Below are 20,595 nucleotides of genomic sequence, written 5' to 3' on the forward strand. Positions count from 1 at the left end.
TATAAAATGGCACAGCCACTTTGGAAAAGTGTTAAATATACAATTTCCTCAAAATGTTAAATACAGAATTACCACACAGGATTCTAAAATGGTGCAGCCAGCCGCTCTGGAAAGCAGTGTGGAGGTTCCTCAGAAAATTAAAAACAGACCTACCCTATGACCCAGCAATAGCACTGCTAGGAATTCATCCAAGGGATACAGGAGTACTGATGCATAGGGGCACTTGTACCCCAATGTTTATAGCAGCACTCTCAACAATAGCCAAATTGTGGAAAGAGCCTAAATGTCCATCAACTGATGAATGGATAAAGAAATTGTGGTTTATATACACAATGGAATACTACATGGCAATGAGAAAGAATGAAATATGGCCTTTTGTGGCAACGTGGATGGAACTGGAGAGTGTGATGCTAAGTGAAATAAGCCATACAGAGAAAGACAGATACCATATGGTTTCACTCTTAGGTGAATCCTGAGAAACGTAACAGAAACCCATGGGGGAGGGGAAGGAAAAAAAAAAAAAAAGAGGTTAGAGTGGGAGAGAGCCAAAGCATAAGAGACTGTTAAATACTGAGAACAAACTGAGGGTTGATGGGGGTGGGAGGGAGGGAAGGGTGGGTGATGGGTATTGAGGAGGGCACCTTTTGGGATGAGCACTGGGTGTTGTATGGAAACCAATTTGACAATAAATTTCATATATTAAAAAAAAATGTAAAAAAAAAAAAGAAAAAAAAAATAAAATGGTGCAGCCACCTTGGGTAAGTTTAGTAGTTGTGCAAAATGTTAAATGCAGAGTTATCATATCACCCAACAATTCCACTCCTATATGTCTCAAGAAATGAAAACATACGCCTAAACAAAAACTGGTACACACATGATTGGAGTAGCATTATTCATAATAGCCCCCAAATGGAAACAATCCAAAAGTCTATAAACTGATGAATGGGTAAACAAAATGTAATCTATCTGTACAACAGAATCTTACTTGGCAATAAAAAGTAGTATTGATAACATGGCTACAAACGGAGGAACTGTGAAAACATTATTCTAAGTGAAAGAAGCCAGTTATAAATGACCACATATTCTTTGATTCAATTGATATAAAATGTTCAGAACAGGCAAACCTATAGAGACAGAAGGTACATTAGTGGTTGCCAGGAGTTTGGGTGTGTGTGTGTGTGTGTACATGTGCATATACCTATAGAAATAATGACTGCTAAGAGAAACACGATTTCTTTTTGGAGGGAATAAAAAAGTTTAAAAATCAGGTAATAGTGATGCTTGCACAGCCTGTGAGTAAGGTAAAACCCAGTAACTATATACTTCAAAAGGGCAAATTATGATGGTATGTGAATTACCTCTCAATAAAACTTACCAAAAAAGAATAACTAGAGACAATAGTAAGGTTAATCTTTCCAAATACTTAATTTCCAAATATATCATCATATTTTCAATGAGCATTTATTTTACTTTTGTGAAATACTTGGGGTACAAAGATGAATATAACGATCCTTCATCTGCAGAGAGGTTCCAGATTAGCAGATGACAGTTTCCTCAGCCTTTGGCAAATACGTACAGATCACCTGACTTTTGGACATTCAGAGAGCTTTACAAAAGAAGCATATATTAAAAAAAAAAGGGGGGGGGGCGCCTGGGTGGCTCAGTCGGTTAAGCGTCTGACTTCAGCTCAGGTCATGATCTCACGGTCCGTGAGTTCGAGCCCCGCATCGGGCTCTGTGCTGACAGCTCAGAGCCTGGAGCCTGCTTCAGATTCTGTGTCTCCCTCTCTCTCTGACCCTCCCTGCTCATGCTCTGTCTCTCTCTGTCTCAAAAATAAATAAAATATTTAAAAAAAATTTTTTTAAACTAAAGAAGCGTATATATATTTATTTGTTAAAGAGAAAAAGCTGTGAATTGCTAGCCAGAAAATTATTTTTCGACTTTGGTTTTATATACTATGTATACTTAAGAAGAGGTAGTAATCTTGGAGCTACAATCATTATAGTAATCACCGCTATCAGGAGCAAGTTTCCTGAATATCTGCAGCCCAAGTCAGAATATAGCTTGTTCTCTTCTTCCCTTCATCTTCCTTCCCCTTGTCTATATTCCATATCCTGTTGACTTGCGATAATTAGGTAAAAAAGTGATGGGTCCTCACTGATACTGGACAGTTCAGTGATGGGGTAAGTATAGTGTTTTCTCACATGTTTCCTCTATAAGATGCCTCATGTGAAAAGAAGCAATAGCCTAGGACCTACTTCTGTATTCCAAGTGCCTGCCACATGGTAGTATATGTTTACTGAATAAAAAAAATACTTCCACTGCACTGATATGACACAAAGCAGTCTTTGAACATACCAACACCATGCTAATTCCCTTCTGAATGTCTCACCCTTTTACTCTGTGACAGATATAATTACATTTGATAAATCAATGAACGTCTAATTATTCAACTGAATTTGGGAAGTGGACAGAGGAGAGGGAAAGACAAACATATGGTGCCATTCCAACTCTTTTAAATTAAAATTTATTTTCTTGACAATGGAGTTAGAGATTGTATATAAAATAGCTTTGCTTGTAAAAAGAAGAAAGCTGCTGTGTTGGAAGCATCTTAGATACAATTTAGTTGAAACTGTTTAATAATCAAAAGGTATGCTACTATTTTTCCACTAACTTTGGGGTCTTGAGCAAATCACTTAACTTCAATAAGCCTCAGATTCCTCCTTTCTAAAATTGGAGTAACAATAATATCTAATTTGCCTGTCAGGATTGCTATGGAGCTAAATGGAAAAAGAAGTGTGAGACGCTGGTATAAGTAAATGATCAAGAGCATTATAAGCACACAGTGTATCACTGTTATTTACACGCAGCTTGCATGCATTTCACGGCTTATACAGTTTACTCAGCATACATCCACTGGAACTGTACCGGTGTCTCTTACCTATTAAGTATTGTATAATATTTTTCTCAGAGGATCAAATGATCTTGCTGGTCCTTTACTGAAAGTACATTCCAATTACTTAATATTCTTAAATCTTCGAAAATATGAAGATATTTGTTAAAGTCTCAGATTCCCGTATATAATTCTTTGATAGATTTGAGCTCAAATAAGGAAAATACACATCTGACTAGCTTTTGTAAAAGTTCTAGTAAAAACTCCGAATGGTACATTTCAATTCTCTGGTACATCACAATGAAAGCTCTGATCTTAAAGTTATCTTCCTCCTGATAAAAACTGCTTACCTTTGCAGTACAGGTTCGTATCACCTCCTAAAAGAAATACAATACAACAAGTAAGGAAATATTCATAATTTTATTTTAATAAAATTATCAACTCTTTTCAACACATTCTGATATTAATCCTTTAACAACCAAAATCAACATTTGGGAGAGCCTCTTTGTCTATCACCCTGTAGCTGTCACTCTGCATTGTTTCCAATGAGCTGGAAAGAGTGTGAAATAAAAAAAGAGACTCAGTGAGTTCTTGGTAAATCTAACCTGCTGAAACAAAAGGCATGGAGAGCCCACGCATGTCTGCCTCAATAAAACCGTGTGGCCTCAAAAAACTTCATAAACAAACCTAGTAATAAACTTGTAAATGCCAAAATTCTACACCAGAGCACTAACATGTCTCAAAGATGCACCCATAATTAATTATTGTATATAATTATCTCTACAAATAACAATGCCCATAAATATAATATCCATATTAATAAGTTACTTCTGAGGAAATCTAGTAACAAACACTACTAAATGGCAAAGTATTGAAGGAGCTACAGAAAGGAACCACCTACAATTCATGGGACAAGGGAAGAAGAAGATCAGTTCTGACAAAGAAACTAGTAAAAGTCAACATTATAATAAATGATTTGAAAATGTGCTGCTATGGAGACACAAAAAATATCTAAGTCCAATTAAGGTCAGCCAGCATGTATCATCAGACTACAAGAGAAACAGAGAAAAATGCTAATGATGAATGTGGAGTTTAGGAAAAAAGAGAACTAAAAGAGGAGTATCAGTTTTTTATCCGGAAATTTCTAAGGGACAGAGACTATGTCTGAAGGGTATCAGTAATTTGATCACTAAAAGGAGAAAATGACACTGCCGGAGCATGAGATTCTGTCTGGACTGAATCCCAGTTCCAGCACTTGCCAACTGTGCGACACTGGTGATATTGCTTGAGCTCTGTAAGCCTCAACTTCACTTTCCGTAAAATGGGGATAATACTAGCACTCACACTATAGGATGGTTTTGAGGATTAAATACAATGAACAAGTAAAGCACTCAGCACAGGAACTCATGATGTTAGTCATCATTCATAATTAAATAGATGTTAGTTATCATCAATCATTATTAGGTGAAATCTTCCAAAAGGTAGAGAAAACTAACCTTTTTGCAAAGCTGGCATAAAACATTTTTAAATCTATCTAATCCCTACTCCTATGACTCTGTTTATAATCAACTCTGTCATCATTAGCCTGGGTTTCAGATTAATTTTTAAAAGTGAGAGTGGTCTTGAGTGTTCAGGCAGCTAGAAAGGTATACCTTTCCCTATAAGTCAGTTTTTTTAACTTAATAAATCAACTTTTTGTAAGTCTGATTACTCCCAGTAGGTACCCCAGGTTCTGAGCAAGTTTGGATGCACTGATAAGATCAAATTTTAAAAACAGAGTGACTTTTGGCAATGCTCTTAACATACTGTCTACCTAAGAGATCTATCTGGGCTGTAGTGTGCCTTTCAGGTATTGCTGTAGCTGCAAATACAGTCAACTCTGTTAAAGGAAAGAGGAAAGAGCTAAATGACTAAGTGGTAAGGCTATGGAGAACAGAGAATTATCTATTTTTGTTTCCTTTATTCATTAATGAGTAAACACCTGCTGAACTGGATTGGTTATGCAATTCACACACACACACACACACACACACACACACACACACACACACCATACCCTAAGCTTGCACTATATTTTATTAAAAAAATTCCTACTGTGGTTGCAAAGAAAGAAGTATCTCTAGTAATATAGTCCTCATAATATAGAAGTAATCAAGTCTTCCATATTACACTTCTCTATAGAAGACCACTGTTAGAGTCTTCAATGGACTAAAAACCTAACAACAAAAAATTGGGCTCTACCAAAATAAATTACAAGAAACAAGAAAAAGGATTTGTGACAAAAGGTAACAATCCAGTCAATGCTTGCAAAATATAAAAATAGAGCTGCCAAGGGAATAAAGAGGACATTTTGTTTTTATTCCCAAACATACTATCTACATTCCAAAAGAAAATATATTGCAGATGACATTTGAAAGAGTTCGGTGCATTCTCTCAACATGGGAAAAATAGGGCTTTTCAAAAACCACAGCCATTATATACAAAGTTTTCATTTCTAAAGGCAGCCTTGGTCTACCTCAATCCCAATGCAAACAGATACTCTAATTTAAAAGAAATAAATAAATAAGAGAAAGAAATTTTTCTCTTATAATAAATTATCAATCTACTTCCCCCTTGCTTTTGATTTCATATCTTAAAAAATATTTTTCTGATTTTTCCTTTACATCTACTTTCTTTTGTTCTTATGTCCTTTCATTTATCTGAAGATGACAGCTATGTAAGATGACAAAAAAAAAGCTACAAGGCTAAGGTAATTCCAGCACGTTAAGTTTTATAGTGTAAAGATCAACAGATTGAAGGAAACTTGTTTTTTTATTGATCAGTGAGTTAGTTGCTCTTAAATCTGTGAAGACATTTTGCCATGTAAGATTTTACACAAGGGACACTTTTTTCCCTAGTGAAGAAACATTTTTCTCTAGTTTTTAAAACTCCATTTATCTATACTTCCTTTTAAAATCTGGAACATCATACATTATTCAATTAAAATGGTAAAATACACAGAATTACAACTTTGAAATAAATTTATTAATTTATAGTACATATTCTAAAATTTATACTGATAAAAATAAAAATATTTCCCTTATATTCCAATGAAACCTGCATTCTGGTATACCTGAAACTCCAATTTTCTAAAGAAAGAAAAGTAGAGAGGAAGTAAGTATAGTCATAACTAAAGGTGTCTCAATATAGCTCCTCATATGTTTGGGTTAAAACTGGTGAAGATTCCTATCAATGGAGGAGAGAAAGGGATTATATTTATTAAGTGCCAGGCACTGTGCCAAAAGGTGACAACACGACAAGGAACAAGTCTGCGCAGTCTTCAAGGAGCTCCAGGCTAATTCTAACTAAAGGAACTATTATGTTCAAAGAGCATTAAGAATTTTTAAGGATATCTAAGCTTCCCAATACATTTTATTAGTTATCTTTGAGAAAGTTAATGTAATAATTTATAATGAACAGAATAAAAAGCACTCATTTTTAATTAAGCATCCTCCTCCGCATTTTCATGACCTATTTTCCAGTTTTATGGCCATTCCTGATTTTGACAGCACTTTTCTTGTAGTGAGATAACAGTCCTTTTAAATATGCTTCAGAAACATCTGTATCTATTCTTTTTGGAAGTTCCTGCTTATTTATTTTATCCATTTCTTTGTTCAAGTCTATTTTTCTTTATTATTTAAACTTTGGCATATTAAGGAGGTTGTACCTTTAATATATTTTACGTGAATAATTTCCCAGGTTGGTGCCTTTTGTGTTTGTGTGTGTTGTACATATGCACACACATACGCACTTCCATTTTTAAATAGCAAAAGAGATCTTGGGCTGGTCTTTACAGAAATATCAAGTCGGGAAAGCATGATAGGTTATCTATCCCATATCAGTCTGTTTACTGCAGTGGGTGATGTTAGAATACCAGAAGGCAACCAAAAAAGCATTAGAAAACCTATTTTTAAGTAACCTACTTACTTTTTTGAATTAATACTTATAGGCATGGCAATGTAAAATAGAATCAAAATGGTTTTAAAATTTCCAACTTCTCAACTGCATAAAATCATCAGACATACTGTGACAGAATCGAGTCTCTGTTTCACTTGCTGCATCTTCATTGAAGAATTGTCAGTGTGGACGTAGTCATCTATCTGAAAAGAGCCTTGATGAGGCAGTTTAGGACAGGTGCCTAAAGCATCTTGACTTTGGTGTATTCCAGGTAATGGAAATGTCCCATTGTAGCGTTTGAACATTTCAGCCTCTTGCTGGGCAACTGAAAAAATACATCCATAATTAGTTCAAGTCATCACAGCAAAAGCACAATGAAATAATTAAGCCATGAGACTGTAGCATTAAACCAACGATCAGAAACTACATAATACATTTTAAAAACTGCGTGATAATAAGACAACATGACTGGCAAAATGTGAAATTGTGGAATTATTCAATAATATAAAAGCATGAAAAAGGAAAAATAATAATTTCACAGATGATTTATGTCAGGCAGTATTATAAATCAGCCTTGAAAGCCATCTCTTGGTGTGGTAAAAAACATGTTGGAATGGGAACCTAACTTTAAATTTTTTTATGTTTTATTTATTTTTGAGACAGAGAGAGACAGAGAAAGACAGAGCGTGAGCAGGGGAGGGGCAGAGAGAGAGCGAGACACAGAATCCGAAGCAGGCTCCAGGTTCTGAGCTGTCAGCACAGAGCCCGACGCAGGGCTCAAACTCACAAATCGCGAGATCATGACCTGAGCTGAAGTTGGACACCTAACCAACTGAGCCACCCAGGCACCCCGGAACCTAACTTTATTTTTTTTTTTTTATTTATTTTTTTATTTTTTAATATATGAAATTTACTGTCAAATTGGTTTCCATACAACACCCAGTGCTCATCCCAAAAGGTGCCCTCCTCAATACCCATCACCCACCCTGCCCTCCCTCCCACCCCCCATCAACCCTCAGTTTGTTCTCAGTTTTTAACAGTCTCTTATGCTTTGGCTCTCTCCCACTCTAACCTCTTTTTTTTTTTTTTTTTTCCCTTCCCCTCCCCCATGGGTTTCTGTTACGTTTCTCAGGATCCACATAAGAGTGAAACCATATGGTATCTGTCTTTCTCTGTATGGCTTATTTCACTTAGCATCACACTCTCCAGTTCCATCCGGAACCTAACTTTAAATATATGTATACAGAAAACGTAATATAAAAAATCAAAGGCATTAGGGAGCCTGGGTGGCTCAGTCGGTGGAGTGGCCAACTTCAGGCCATGATCTCGCGGTCCGTGAGTTTGAGCTCCACGTCAGGCTCTGTGCTGACAGCTCGGAGCCTGGAGCCTGCTTCAGATTCTGTTTCTCCCTTTCTCTCTGCCCCTCTCCCACTCATATTGTCTCTCTTGCTCTCAAAAATAAACATAAAAAAATATTTAAAAAAATCAAAGGTATAATAGAATAGAATTAAAGGAAAGGAGAGAACAATAAAAATAATTATTTGCAAACCCATCTCCCCAAAACAACTCTTTTCATATTTCTATACCCCTCTTAATCTTTATACATATGGACACTTTACATAAGATACCATAATGTGAATAAAATTTAATTTTCTTCAATTTAAATACAAACATTTTTTGTATTTTTATAACTATGTAATTACCACTTTTAAATGCTTTACAACATCTCATCCAATGAAGCACTATTATTTATTTATGCATTCTCCTATTACTAAATATTTACAATGTTTTGTTTTCCCTCATTACAGACCATGTATGAACAAGTACTTTTCATAGTTCAAATTATTTCTTGAAATAATTCTTTCTTTGGATTTAACTCCCCAGACTGGAATAGATGGCCAAAAGAGTGAATGTTTTTGATGATGACGACGACAAGGACAACAGCATGAATACTGTACTTTATGGTGTTTAGAATGCGTTTATATACACTATCTCATTTGATCATTTAAAATAAAGGAATCTAAAAATTTGTAAGTACCTGTCTGTATACACAAAGGAGAAAAGTATACAGTAATCACTTAAAAAGTATTTCCTTAATTATATAATTTTTAATAGAAGGACTTTCTAAACATAACATGAGAAGAAAGTGATACAATCAAGATTCATAACAGGGAATCAATCAATAGACCAGCCTCCAGGGTTTCTGTGGACTATTGAAGTTACATATAGAAATATGAATGTGTAAATATTTATGGAAATCAGATCCATAACTTTTATCAGATTTGTCAAAGGACTGCATGAGTCAGAAAATGTTAAGAATTGTCAACATAAAAGATGGACATATTTTTCTATGTGAACATTTAAAGAGTCTCTATTAAAATTAAAAAAATAAGGCTATCATAATAAAAATAAAAAAGCATAGGAAAGGTAAGAGAATTCCATCTCTGGCCAGAATAAGAGTAAAAGGGACCAGATTTTCCCTCCTGCTTTGAACTACCAAAAAGTAGATAAAATGTATAAAAGGAAGAAATGAAATTGGCTTTATAAACAGAATCGTCTATCCAGAGCTAAGATGATGGTAAGGCAAGTGAAGCAGTACAAAGGAAATTTATGGAGGTTCTCACTCTCAGGTCCTGGCCCCACATTTGTGTAAAAAATCTGACTGGAATCTAAAAACATAAGTCATTAGAACTAACAATCAACTTTAGACAAGATCAGCATTATTTCTATAGACAATAACAAAGAGTCAGAAATTTAAATTTAAAAAATATATATCATTTAGAATGATATAAAAAACATGACATATTTTGGGAAGCATCTGATGAAAGATGGGAAAGACATGTACACTGAAAACTACAAAACAGTGCCGAGATAAAACTGAAGAAGAACCTAAATAAAGAGATAGATTATGTTCATGATTTGAATAATCAATACTGTCAAAATGCCAATTCTCCCCAAATGATCTGTGCATTCAACGTAATCTCACTCAAAATCCAGCAGGTCCCTTTTGGGGAAATTGTCAAATTCTAAACTTCACATGGAAATACAAAGGATCTAGAAGAGTCAAAACAAGCTGAAAAAAAAAGGGGGGAGTTATACAACTTGACTTCAAGTCTTATTATAAAGTGTAGTAATCAAGACACTTTGTTTTTGGCACAAAGATAAACAAATAGATAAGAGAACAGAATAGAGCTCAATATGTACGGACATGGTGTAAAGCCGGTTCTTTTGAATAAATAGTGCTAGAACAAATGGATATTCATATGTGAGCAAATGAACTTTGATACATACTTCACACCATGTACAGAAAATAACTCAAAATGAATCTAAAACCGAAAACTGTAAGACTTCTCTAGAGAACACACAGGAGGATACTTTTGTGAGCTTGGATTGGGCAAAGATTCTTAGACACAAAACCAAAACTCCATATAAAAAAAAAAATTGGTAATTTAGAACTTCATCAAAATTGCAAACATTTGTTCTTCAACACTGTTAAGAAGAGAATTAGAAGACAAAGACTGGGAGAAATATTTGCAAATCATGTATCTAATAGAGCACCACTTTTATGGAGAACACATAACACTTAAAACTTCATAGTCAGAAAATAAGCTAACTAAAAAACGGGCAAAAGACATGAACAGACACTTCACTGAAGAAGATAAATGGATGGCAAATATGTACATGAAAAGGTGGCTCAACAACATTAGTCATTAAAGATAAGCAAATTAAAACCAGCATGAAATAGCACTGCACACCAGTATCAGAGGGGGCTAAAATTAGAAAGACTGACCACTTGAAATTTAGCAAGGGTATGGAGATAACTGAAACACACACTACTGGGAGAAAGGTTAAATGGCATAACCACTTTAAAAACAGTCTGGCAGCTTCTTAAGTTAAACAGACATCTGCAATTAGACGCAGTCTTCCTACTCTTAGGAATTTACTCAGGAGAAATGAAAGCATGTGTTCAGACAAAGACTTGTAGATGAATGTTCATAGCAGCTTTATTTCTAATAGCTAAAAACTGGGTACAACCCCCATTTCCATCAACAGACAGACTGTGATATATCATAAAATGAAACAATACTCATTGTAAGGATGAAGGATAAACTATTAATAAAAGCTAAAATAGAGATAAATCTCAAAGTAATTATGGGTGAAAGAAGTCAGACAAAAAAGAGTACATGGTATAAACGGTCTCACTTATACATAATTCTAGAAAATGGAAATTAACTCATAGTGATTGCCATGGGGAAGGATGTGGTAGGGAGAAATTTCAAAGAAGCACAAAGTAACTTAGAGATGATGGATATGTTCATTATCTTGATTGAGATGATGGTTTCACACATGTTTAAATATGTTTAGATTTATCAAAATGTACATTTTAAATATATGCAGTTTACTGTATTTCAATGTACCTTAATAATGTTGCTCATACAAAAAAAAGCAAATGACAAACTAGTGATAAAAGGGGTTAATATTCTTAACATGCAAAGAGTCCCCATAAAATGAATTAAAAAATGAATAATCTAACAGAAAATGGGCAAAGGACCACCCCAGAAAATTCACAAAAGAATAACTATGTGGCCAATAAAAGAAATATTCAGCCTCACAAGTAAGAAGGAATAACGGAAAAAAAGGCAAATTAGAAAATGATGTTTTTTGTTTGTTTGTTTGTTTGTTTGTTTGTTTGTTTGTTTTTGGCCTATTTAACTGACCCATTGCACCTCAAGATACTTTTTCCTAAGAAGCAAAATGGAGTAACCAGGCAAGTACTGAAGTCGTGTTTAAAATATTGAAAAACTATGTAACAGTGGAATTGTACAATAATATTTTAAATAAATTATGGTGTATTTGTTTAATGAAAGGGAATTCAGCAACTAAAATTATGTACAGAAGTACAGCTGCCATGATGAAATATTACTAACATGTTAACTGCAGGAAAAATAGTTTATAAAGCAATATAATGGATATACAAAAGAATAATCACGTGGTTTTGTTTTGTTTTGTTTTGTTTTGTCACCGGTCTTGGGGTTTCATCAACCATGAATCTGAGATAGCACATATAAAAAATTTTAGGGCCTTGACCACTGTATTCATGCCTTACTTCATTTACACACTCTAAATACAGCACACACTCTAACGCGTGCTCTCTCTCTGCAGACCTTAATGATGAAAGTACCAGGGAACAATACTGAGGGAGAAGACCTGCTTACAACCTACCATCCCAGAGGATGCTCCTTCCTCAATACCCAACTACTGTTTGCAGATGGAAGCGTAGCTGCTTCTAGGCTTAGATTTTCATGGGTCTGCCCACTACTTTTCTGTACACGTTCTGAACTTCCCTTCCTAACACTGAAAACCATCTTTGTCTTATTTGCTTTTCAAAACTGTTCTTTTAACATTTCATTGTTTTTTGTTGTTGTTGTTGTTGTTGAGTGGAAAGTACAGCTGGACTTAAAGTATTTAATGGCATTTTCTGATTTCTCTGTTTTTCTGTACTTGCTAGTTACCTAATAAGCCCACCACGATTTAACTTGAAGCTATGAGTGATCGAGCACAGAAGCACATAAATGCTGATATAAGCAACAGTTATGCAGGATAGCAGGATTTTGATACTTATCTTATTCTTCTTGCCAAACTATATTTCCTAAGTATTATGCTACGCTAAGTATTATGTATCATATTTTCTTTAAAAAAGGAGTTTTTTAACAAGTAAAAATAACAAAAAGCATTGCCTGTTTATTTTTGGTGGTATAAAGATGCCTTTCCAAAAAGGTTACAAGGGCCTACACAGATGCAAGTAACAAAAATAAAGCCCAAACAATTATGAATATTTGTTTCTGTTGTCTAAGGAGAGTTTTCTATGCAAAAGACATTTGACTGGGTTTCCAGGAGTCACACGGACATCATACTTTATATTTAACACTTCCAGTGCTTTGAAGGCAGTCATAAAAACAGAAGTCTGCAGAAATATTCAAAGACCTAGTTTCTCAGATACTAGAAACAGAAGCTACTTACAAGTCTTTGCATTCTTCCACTCCCTCACCCTCCACAAATACATACACTTATTTGTATAGTGCTGTACAGATTATTTCACTGTAAAATAGGTCATAATGGAAGCTTTCTGAAATTCCCTTGAGCTCTATGCTTCTAACATTTCAAAGGTTTCTATACCATTTTCACATAGGCCATGATTGGAGTACAATGTTGCAATTAAATACCTGTATTTCTTCACTTAGTCATTTTCTCTTCTTTGGCTAATTTAACTTTGTACATTTAAAACTAACTTAACCTGAGAAAACTCAAAATTGTAAGTCTCATCTCCATCCTTCCACCACTTTTTTAGGAGTGCACGAGAGCAGGCTCTGGGAATGCGAAGACACAGGCCCGTCTTGGGGCTTGAATCTCTTGGAGGTCAACAAGTAAGTACTACTGTGTGCTCAGTCGTGTAGCAGAGGGACCCACAAGGTGCTAAGAACACAGAGGTGGCAACTACATTTGCTTAAAGGAATGATATACCCATCAAATTACTTATAAACCTGCCTACAATTGGCTATAATTGGGGATTTTAAATTTTACACACTTAAATTCATAAAATGTTTTCATAACTGATAATCAAATTTTGATTTATACAAGTTCAGTGCTGTTGTGTACGTTCTGACCTTAAACAATTATAAAAAATAACGTGGTTTTCTCAGGAGATTTTTATCTTTATAGGAGGAAGAACAGAGGAAATAAGATATTTTAATCCAGAGCCTTTTGCATTCAGAGTGAATACATGTTTGTTATTATTAAAACCTATATTTACTTATGTTATTGACTTTATAACAAAGTGCACCTAACAAAACAAAATATTTTTTCTCTTATACTACATTAAGATTTCCTTTTGGTTCAACACTTAATTCCTTTGTTCAAGACCTATTATTTTACACAGCTCTGTTAATGGGTATAGTCATTTTACAGGATACCTAATTTCTTTACTTATAGATGAACGATTTCTAAATATAGTATTACTGTAAGCTGGCAGGTCTGCTTTTCTAGTTTCCCAGCATTCAGCAGGTAGGCAGCACCCTCCTTCTCTTCCTCTAACATCTGCAATGTGTAGGGAATTCCTGTGGTCTGAGTGTTTGTGTCCTCCTGAAATTCTCATGTTGAAGTTCTTTCTAATGCCCAAAGTGCTGGTACTTGGAGGTGGGGCCTTTGCGAGGTGAGCCCTCATGAATGGGATTAGTGCCCTTATAAAAGAGATCTCAGAGAGTTCCCTCACCCCTCCTATCACATGAGGTTACAGCTAGAGGATCCTGTCTGTGAACCAGAAAGTAAGCTCTCACTAGACATCGAGTCTGCTATGCCTTGATCTTGGGACTTCCCAGCATTCAGAATTGTGAGAAATAAATTTCTGTTGTTTACAAAGCCATGTAGTCTCTGGTATTTTGTTATAGCAGTCTGAATGGGCCAGGACAAGAATGTTTAAGGGCTTATAATGGTTTTTTTTTTAATTGTACTTTACTGGGCCCAACTTGTTCCTGCTTCAGCTAATCTTAAGAAACTGTATGGATGCACTAAAGTTCTATTGAGTAACACTTTGATTCTAATAGCTTGGGTGTATTCAGGACCATTAGTAATTTTATATTTAATATTTAATATGTCAAAGAGAACTTATAAGTGTTACTAATGAAACTGTCCAGGGGCGCCTGGGTGGCTCAGTCAGTTGAGCATCCAACTTTGGCTCAGGTCATGATCTCACAGTTCATGAGTTCGAGCCCCATATTGGGCTCTGTGCTGACAGCTCGGAGCCTGGAGCCTGCTTCAGATTCTGTGTCTCCTTCTCTCTCTGCCCCTAACCCACTCGCATTCTGTCTCTTGTGTCTCTCAAAAATAAACATTAAAAAAAAAAAAAAGAAACTGTCCAAAAAGCTATACAAGAAAGTGTAATAGATCCATGTCTCATAGCCAACCAAATGGGAGAGCATCTACCGACATCCAGCAAATCTGTTGGGTGAACACCAAAATATAATAAACTATCTCCAGGTCCCCTGAAGTACATGCTATTGTCTTTCTGTTGATTTCCTATTCCATTATCCATCAATTTCCATATGTCATGCTATTCAACTAAAGTGTGTGATGTGTGTATCACTACAGAAAAAGGCTAGGATTTCTCTACTGCAGCCTGGTTCATGAATTCTTAATATACGAATGCTCTATACCATGCTTTGTAGTTGCATTTTTGCCTTTGATAAAACACTAAGAGAGGTATTTGATAAAACAGGATAGGTATTTTAATTGTACAGTGAAAAAAAAAAAAACAGATACAAAAATGCTAAATTACTTGACCAGGGTCAAGCAGAAAGTGATGGCACTTTGTCTAGAATTCCAGTGAGCTCACTCCTACTCCAGCCTTTCCCACCACACTGCTATTTCACACTGTACCATTCTTCCTTATTGATGCACTTTAAAAAGCACCAATGTAAACATAAAAAAAATGCCTGAATGAGGAATTCACAGCTCTGGTTTATGCTCAAAGCTACTTTTTCATATGTCCTCAATCTATGAATGACATAACCAAATCAAAGTATCCATTTTGCACAGAATGTTAAAATAGACACCTCAGGATACAACCAAGAAATAGGTAGTTTAAGCATATCTTCAAATATGGCATTTCTATCTCTTAATTCTCCTACTAGGCTAACAATAGACACTTAAACTTGGACCTACCATCAGTTATATATGTTACTGCATAACCTTATCCAAGTATGAGAATTGTAATAACCGAGCTTGTTTTCAGGCATTCATCATTAGTACTTTAAGAACACTATTAAATTTACACAGACAACTATGCATATTAAATTTACCTCAACTACATATTAGCTTGTTGCAAAAATATTACAAAATTAGTCACATTAAAATTTAATGCTACATAATAAAGATAATTCATATTTTGGACTATACTGAGAATACAACTGCTTAATGCGTTATAATCATCCCCAACATTTGTAAAGGAATGAACTATTAATAATACTAAGTAACCAAAGTTCCTTTTAGTCTTAAGGGCTTTTTGGAAATATTAAAATTAAAAACAAACAATACATTTTATTACAGGAATATCTGGTTACCTTCTTAACTAAGTTACTTCATGAAACAGGAAATGCCAAGACTGAAGTAAGCAGATTGGCGTTTTAAAACTATGGGCTCTCTGGGGCGCCTGGGTGGCGCAGTCGGTTGAGCGTCCGACTTCAGCCAGGTCACGATCTCGCGGTCCGTGAGTTCGAGCCCCGCGTCAGGCTCTGGGCTGATGGCTCGGAGCCTGGAGCCTGTTTCCGATTCTGTGTCTCCCTCTCTCTCTCTGCCCCTCCCCCGTTCATGCTCTGTCTCTCTCTGTCCCAAAAATAAAAAAAAAAAAAAAAAAAAAAAAAAAACGTTGAAAAAAAAAAAAATAAAACTATGGGCTCTGGACTTAGCTGGGTAAACCTTAACATTTACCAAATGTGTGACCTGATGTAAATTACTTCATTCTCCCTGTGCCTCAGTTTCATCATATGCAAAGTGAGGATAATAATAGCATCTACCTTGTGGGGTTTTGAGAGGACTATATGGGAAAATGTATGTAATATGCTCATAAGAGTAGGGGACACAGTCGGTTAAGCGTCTGACTTCGGCTCAGGCCATGATCTCACGATCCATGAGTTCAAGCCCTGCATCAGGCTCTTTGCTGTCAGCAAGGAGCCCGCTTCAGATCCTCTGTCCCCCTCTCTCTCTGCCCCTCTTCTGCTTGTACTCTCTGTCTCTCTCAAAATAAATAAATAAATACACTTAAAAGAGTAGGGGACACAGTCAATGTTTGTTAAATGTTAGCTCCTACTACCACTATTATTATTATCCCCCAATTTACTCACCGATCATGCCTCTCATTCTATGTTTTTTATAAAATTTAAGGGAAAAATGCTATTCTATAGGATTTGTAATTCTCATTTCACACACTTACTGCACATCAGTAATATACCAGGTACTATGTTAGACATAAGGCATTGCAAACACCATGGACTTTTGGTCAATAAGCAACTTATACAACAAATTTTTTATAGGAACATAAAGGTATACATTGCCTTGAACTCTGGTAAAGTATGTTGCAGTGTGCAAAATAAAGCCATCAACAATGACAATGTAGGTGGTTGTTAATGAATATGAATCCTATAAATAAAATCACATTTAGTGTCAATGCTAGAGATTGTTGTTCAGTTTAACTAAAATTCTTCCAGAGGTTTAATCGACAACTTGGAAAGCACAAAAGACTGGAAAGGAGCATGGTAATCTCAGTCTGATTCCTGGATTTTATAGCCCTATTCAACTTGGCACACAATAGATGCTCAATAAAGATTTGTCTTCCCTCAGAAAGCCACTATGACTAAAAATAGAGTCCAGAGTTAATCTGTTTCAGAGAAAAGATTGCCACCTAGTGGAACGTCAGGCTCATTACCTGGGATTATCAAGTAATGCTGACAATTTACCAATTTAAGACTTGATCCTGCTTAAAATACTACATGTATATTCACTGTGTGTTAGTATTCAGGCTAGGTACTGGTAATAAAAAGATGAATAAGCCTCCATCTCTGCTCCCTACAAAGTACAGATAATATAAAAAAAATCACATACTCAAGAGGCATAAAGTAAATGATACTGCAGAAAAAAAAAAAGTCTGCTTATTAGACAATCAAAAGCTAGTACTTCAGGAAATTTCCTAAAGAGGCAAGTTAGTGTAGCAAATAACAGCATGGTCTCCAAGGGTAGTTTTTTTGGATTCAAGTCCTGGCTCATGTAAAATGAGGATAATTACAGTACCTATCTTTTAAGATTATTGTGAAAAATGAAGTAAATATATATAAAATGCTTAAAACGGTACCAGGAACAAAGAAAGTGCTTTGTAAGTACTAGTTATGATTATCATTACATGTAGAACAGGATCCTAGAGATGGAGATAGACAGATATTAATAACAGAACATTAACTGCTAGAGCCTAGGTTCATAAATTTAATTCAGTGGAAGCCGTTTTCTTCTGACTAGTACTCTGTTATTATGGGAATCCTAAAAGTACATTATTTGTGGTACTCTATGACTAAATTTTGTATTACTAGATGATTAACCCTTTCAACACCAGGCAAATAAAACTGCCTTCTGAAAGTAAAAATTGTGTTCCTTACCAAAAACAGCAAAAAGTCAGTAGAATGAAAGACCCAAAAGACCACAACCTGAACATATGCTTAGCAGGGAAAGATGCTTGCTGACTCTTCACAGATTTTGCTAGAACTGAAAGACAGATGATACATTTAGCTACCATTGTGGTCTCATTCACAGCTTATTCAACTTATAAAAAAAAATGAGTTTGCTCCATTTTCCTTGAAAAATGTCTAAACGAATGAGCAGCTCTGATAAATACTATTTTAAAATCATGTAACTATTCTATATCTTTCAAATTTTATACCATTAAAACATTTATATAAAGATACATGTAAACTTTATTTTCAGACAAGAAAGTCTGGGCAAAATATTCCTGTATTAAAAAATAAATAAAATACACGGCAAACCTGTAAAAGATTAATAATAAATACTATATGTTTTAATAAAAAATCTAAACACTATTTCACTTGATGATTCTGGCCTGTATTTAATAAGTAAAATTTATTTTTGGATCGAAAACAACTTTCTGTTTTCTTATGAATATATACCATTCACAAGAACTGTGCTAAATCTTGGACTGCCTAGGATTATGTAACTTCTTCCTAAGCTTCCTCATTTTAAAAATAGGCAACAAAGAGTTAGGAAAATGTGTTGAAACATTTTGAGTTTTGTTTGTAAAGGTATCAGTATATTGAAAATTGTGTTCTAAAATCATGGTACAAAATAATTTAAATTCCATGTGTATTATCTGAACTTTTTAATTTCTGAAACACTTTGAATTCCTTCCTTTTGACAGTAATATAGTATAGGTATAACATGATGTTCTTAACTTCATGATTTATTTTCTAATACAACTGACCCCAAAAGGTGCATACTCTAATAAAGGCTGTCAATAGAATGAATGAAAGGGGAAAAAACCCTTTTTTTCAATTCCCTTTCATAGAGAGGTGCTTACCAGCATATTAAAACCTAAAGTACCACAAAGTCAAGTATATATGGGTTAAATGAATATGGTAACAACCCATCTTACCTTTTTCCTTGTTTTAATATAGTCCTTTTCCATATATGAAGTACTTTCCCAGTGCCCGACTCACAGATTCCCCACAAATGGCTCTCTTAGGTGGCACAGAACAGTAGTGGTACCACTTACCAGATCAGGAAATGGAGCTTCAGGAAGGCAAGAGGCTTGCACCAGGTCACTACAGCAACAGAAAGGAACCTAAAACCTCTGTTTTTGAATTCCTAAAAGCACTTTGCTCTTTCTACTGACATTTCTAGAACGGACTTCTTAGTCTATGTGCCTACTGCCTCAAAACCAAACTGGCAAACCCAACTGGGCTAATCTGATGGAAACCCTTGATCCATGACCAAAAATTACTGAATAAAAAAAGAGAAGAGTGGGACTTTCACTTGCATGTGTAGTGAAAATTTCCAAAGCCTAAAAAAAAGCACATTAGGAATTAAATGAAGACTGTTGTGAAACCTCTAAAGGTTCTGAGGAAATAACTGCGCTGCTGATTTCTGTACAACAGTCCCAGGTTAAGAATAAGTGCCTAGGTGTAACTCTCTTTCACAGGAAGATTTAGAGTTGGCACAGAGAAAGACTTGTCTCTGGATACATGTTTGCACCAGTCACCAGATTTGAATATGCATTAGAGAAACTGGTTACATCTTGGTAAGATTTTTAAAAATAAATTTCAATTTTACAAATTATTTTCTAATATAATTTGCCTGGAATAGCATAATAATAATAATACCCATTCAGTGATCAACAATTTCAGGCTTAGAACTTAACTGTTTAATAATTTAGCACTTATCACAACCATTAACAAATAACCAATTAACGCTAACATTTCTGTGTGATCTGCGTGAACACAGTAAACATAACCACTTGTATTTCATTTACATTTAAAACTCTTTGCCAAATAATCCCACTTTCATGTTACCTATAATGGATGTATTTGCACATTTATGCATTTATGACATTGTATGTAAGCCACCCTAGCTTAGCAAAAACAGTGAATGATGATATATGACATCCTAATCAAATCAGAAACTAATAAAGACCATTTATTTTTGAACAAGATTTAATATATAAAGAAAATGGAACTGTAATTTTGGGAGTGACAGCACTATCAATGCGATGTAGAACAATGAAATCCTAATTTCAGGAGAGAAATTAAAGAAATGTATGAAATACAGCATAAATCCAAATAATTCTAAGAATGCTATATTATTCCTGAAAAATGTGTCCAGAATCTTTATTTCTTTATTTTTTCTCAGAATGACAGAGCAGTGTAATTTTAGAGTAAAAAAAGACATTACATTTCCAATTCCAGATCTTGTTTCACTGACACTTGATTTTTTTGCCTTCCTTTTAGGTTAAGAAATTCTTAAAACTATAACTTATTACAACTATGTGCTCTGGTGAAAAACAGAAATATGGAATAAGAAATTAAATATTCAACTGAAAACATTAAAGATCCATATTTCCTAAATGTTATTTACCTTTGAAATTTAGTTAATACATTCTCAAATAATTTTTAGGTGAATTTGACTTGTGATGACTACCTTTCTATGATTCCAACATA

General features: G+C 34.8%; 1 protein-coding gene across 10 annotated transcripts in view; it reads right to left on the reverse strand.

The window, feature by feature from the left end:
• AHI1 (Abelson helper integration site 1) overlaps positions 1-20,595 on the reverse strand; it is a 212,238-nt gene that overhangs the window by 124,595 nt on the left and 67,048 nt on the right. For 9 of the 10 annotated variants that reach the window (XR_009263326.1, XR_009263327.1, XM_058735365.1 and 6 more), the window contains 2 exons: positions 6,958-7,154; positions 3,244-3,270 (listed from right to left, as the gene is read on the reverse strand). Coding sequence is in view for 8 of the 10 variants with exons in the window: in XM_058735365.1 (XP_058591348.1) it covers positions 3,244-3,270; positions 6,958-7,154 (224 nt within the window). In the remaining 2 variants the exon portion in view is untranslated. The remainder of the gene's footprint in view (positions 1-3,243; positions 3,271-6,957; positions 7,155-20,595) is intronic. The other variant, XM_058735366.1, reaches the window with a different exon arrangement.

The sequence above is a fragment of the Neofelis nebulosa genome, chromosome 6 (assembly GCF_028018385.1).
Source record: "Neofelis nebulosa isolate mNeoNeb1 chromosome 6, mNeoNeb1.pri, whole genome shotgun sequence".
NCBI lineage: Eukaryota > Metazoa > Chordata > Mammalia > Carnivora > Felidae > Neofelis > Neofelis nebulosa.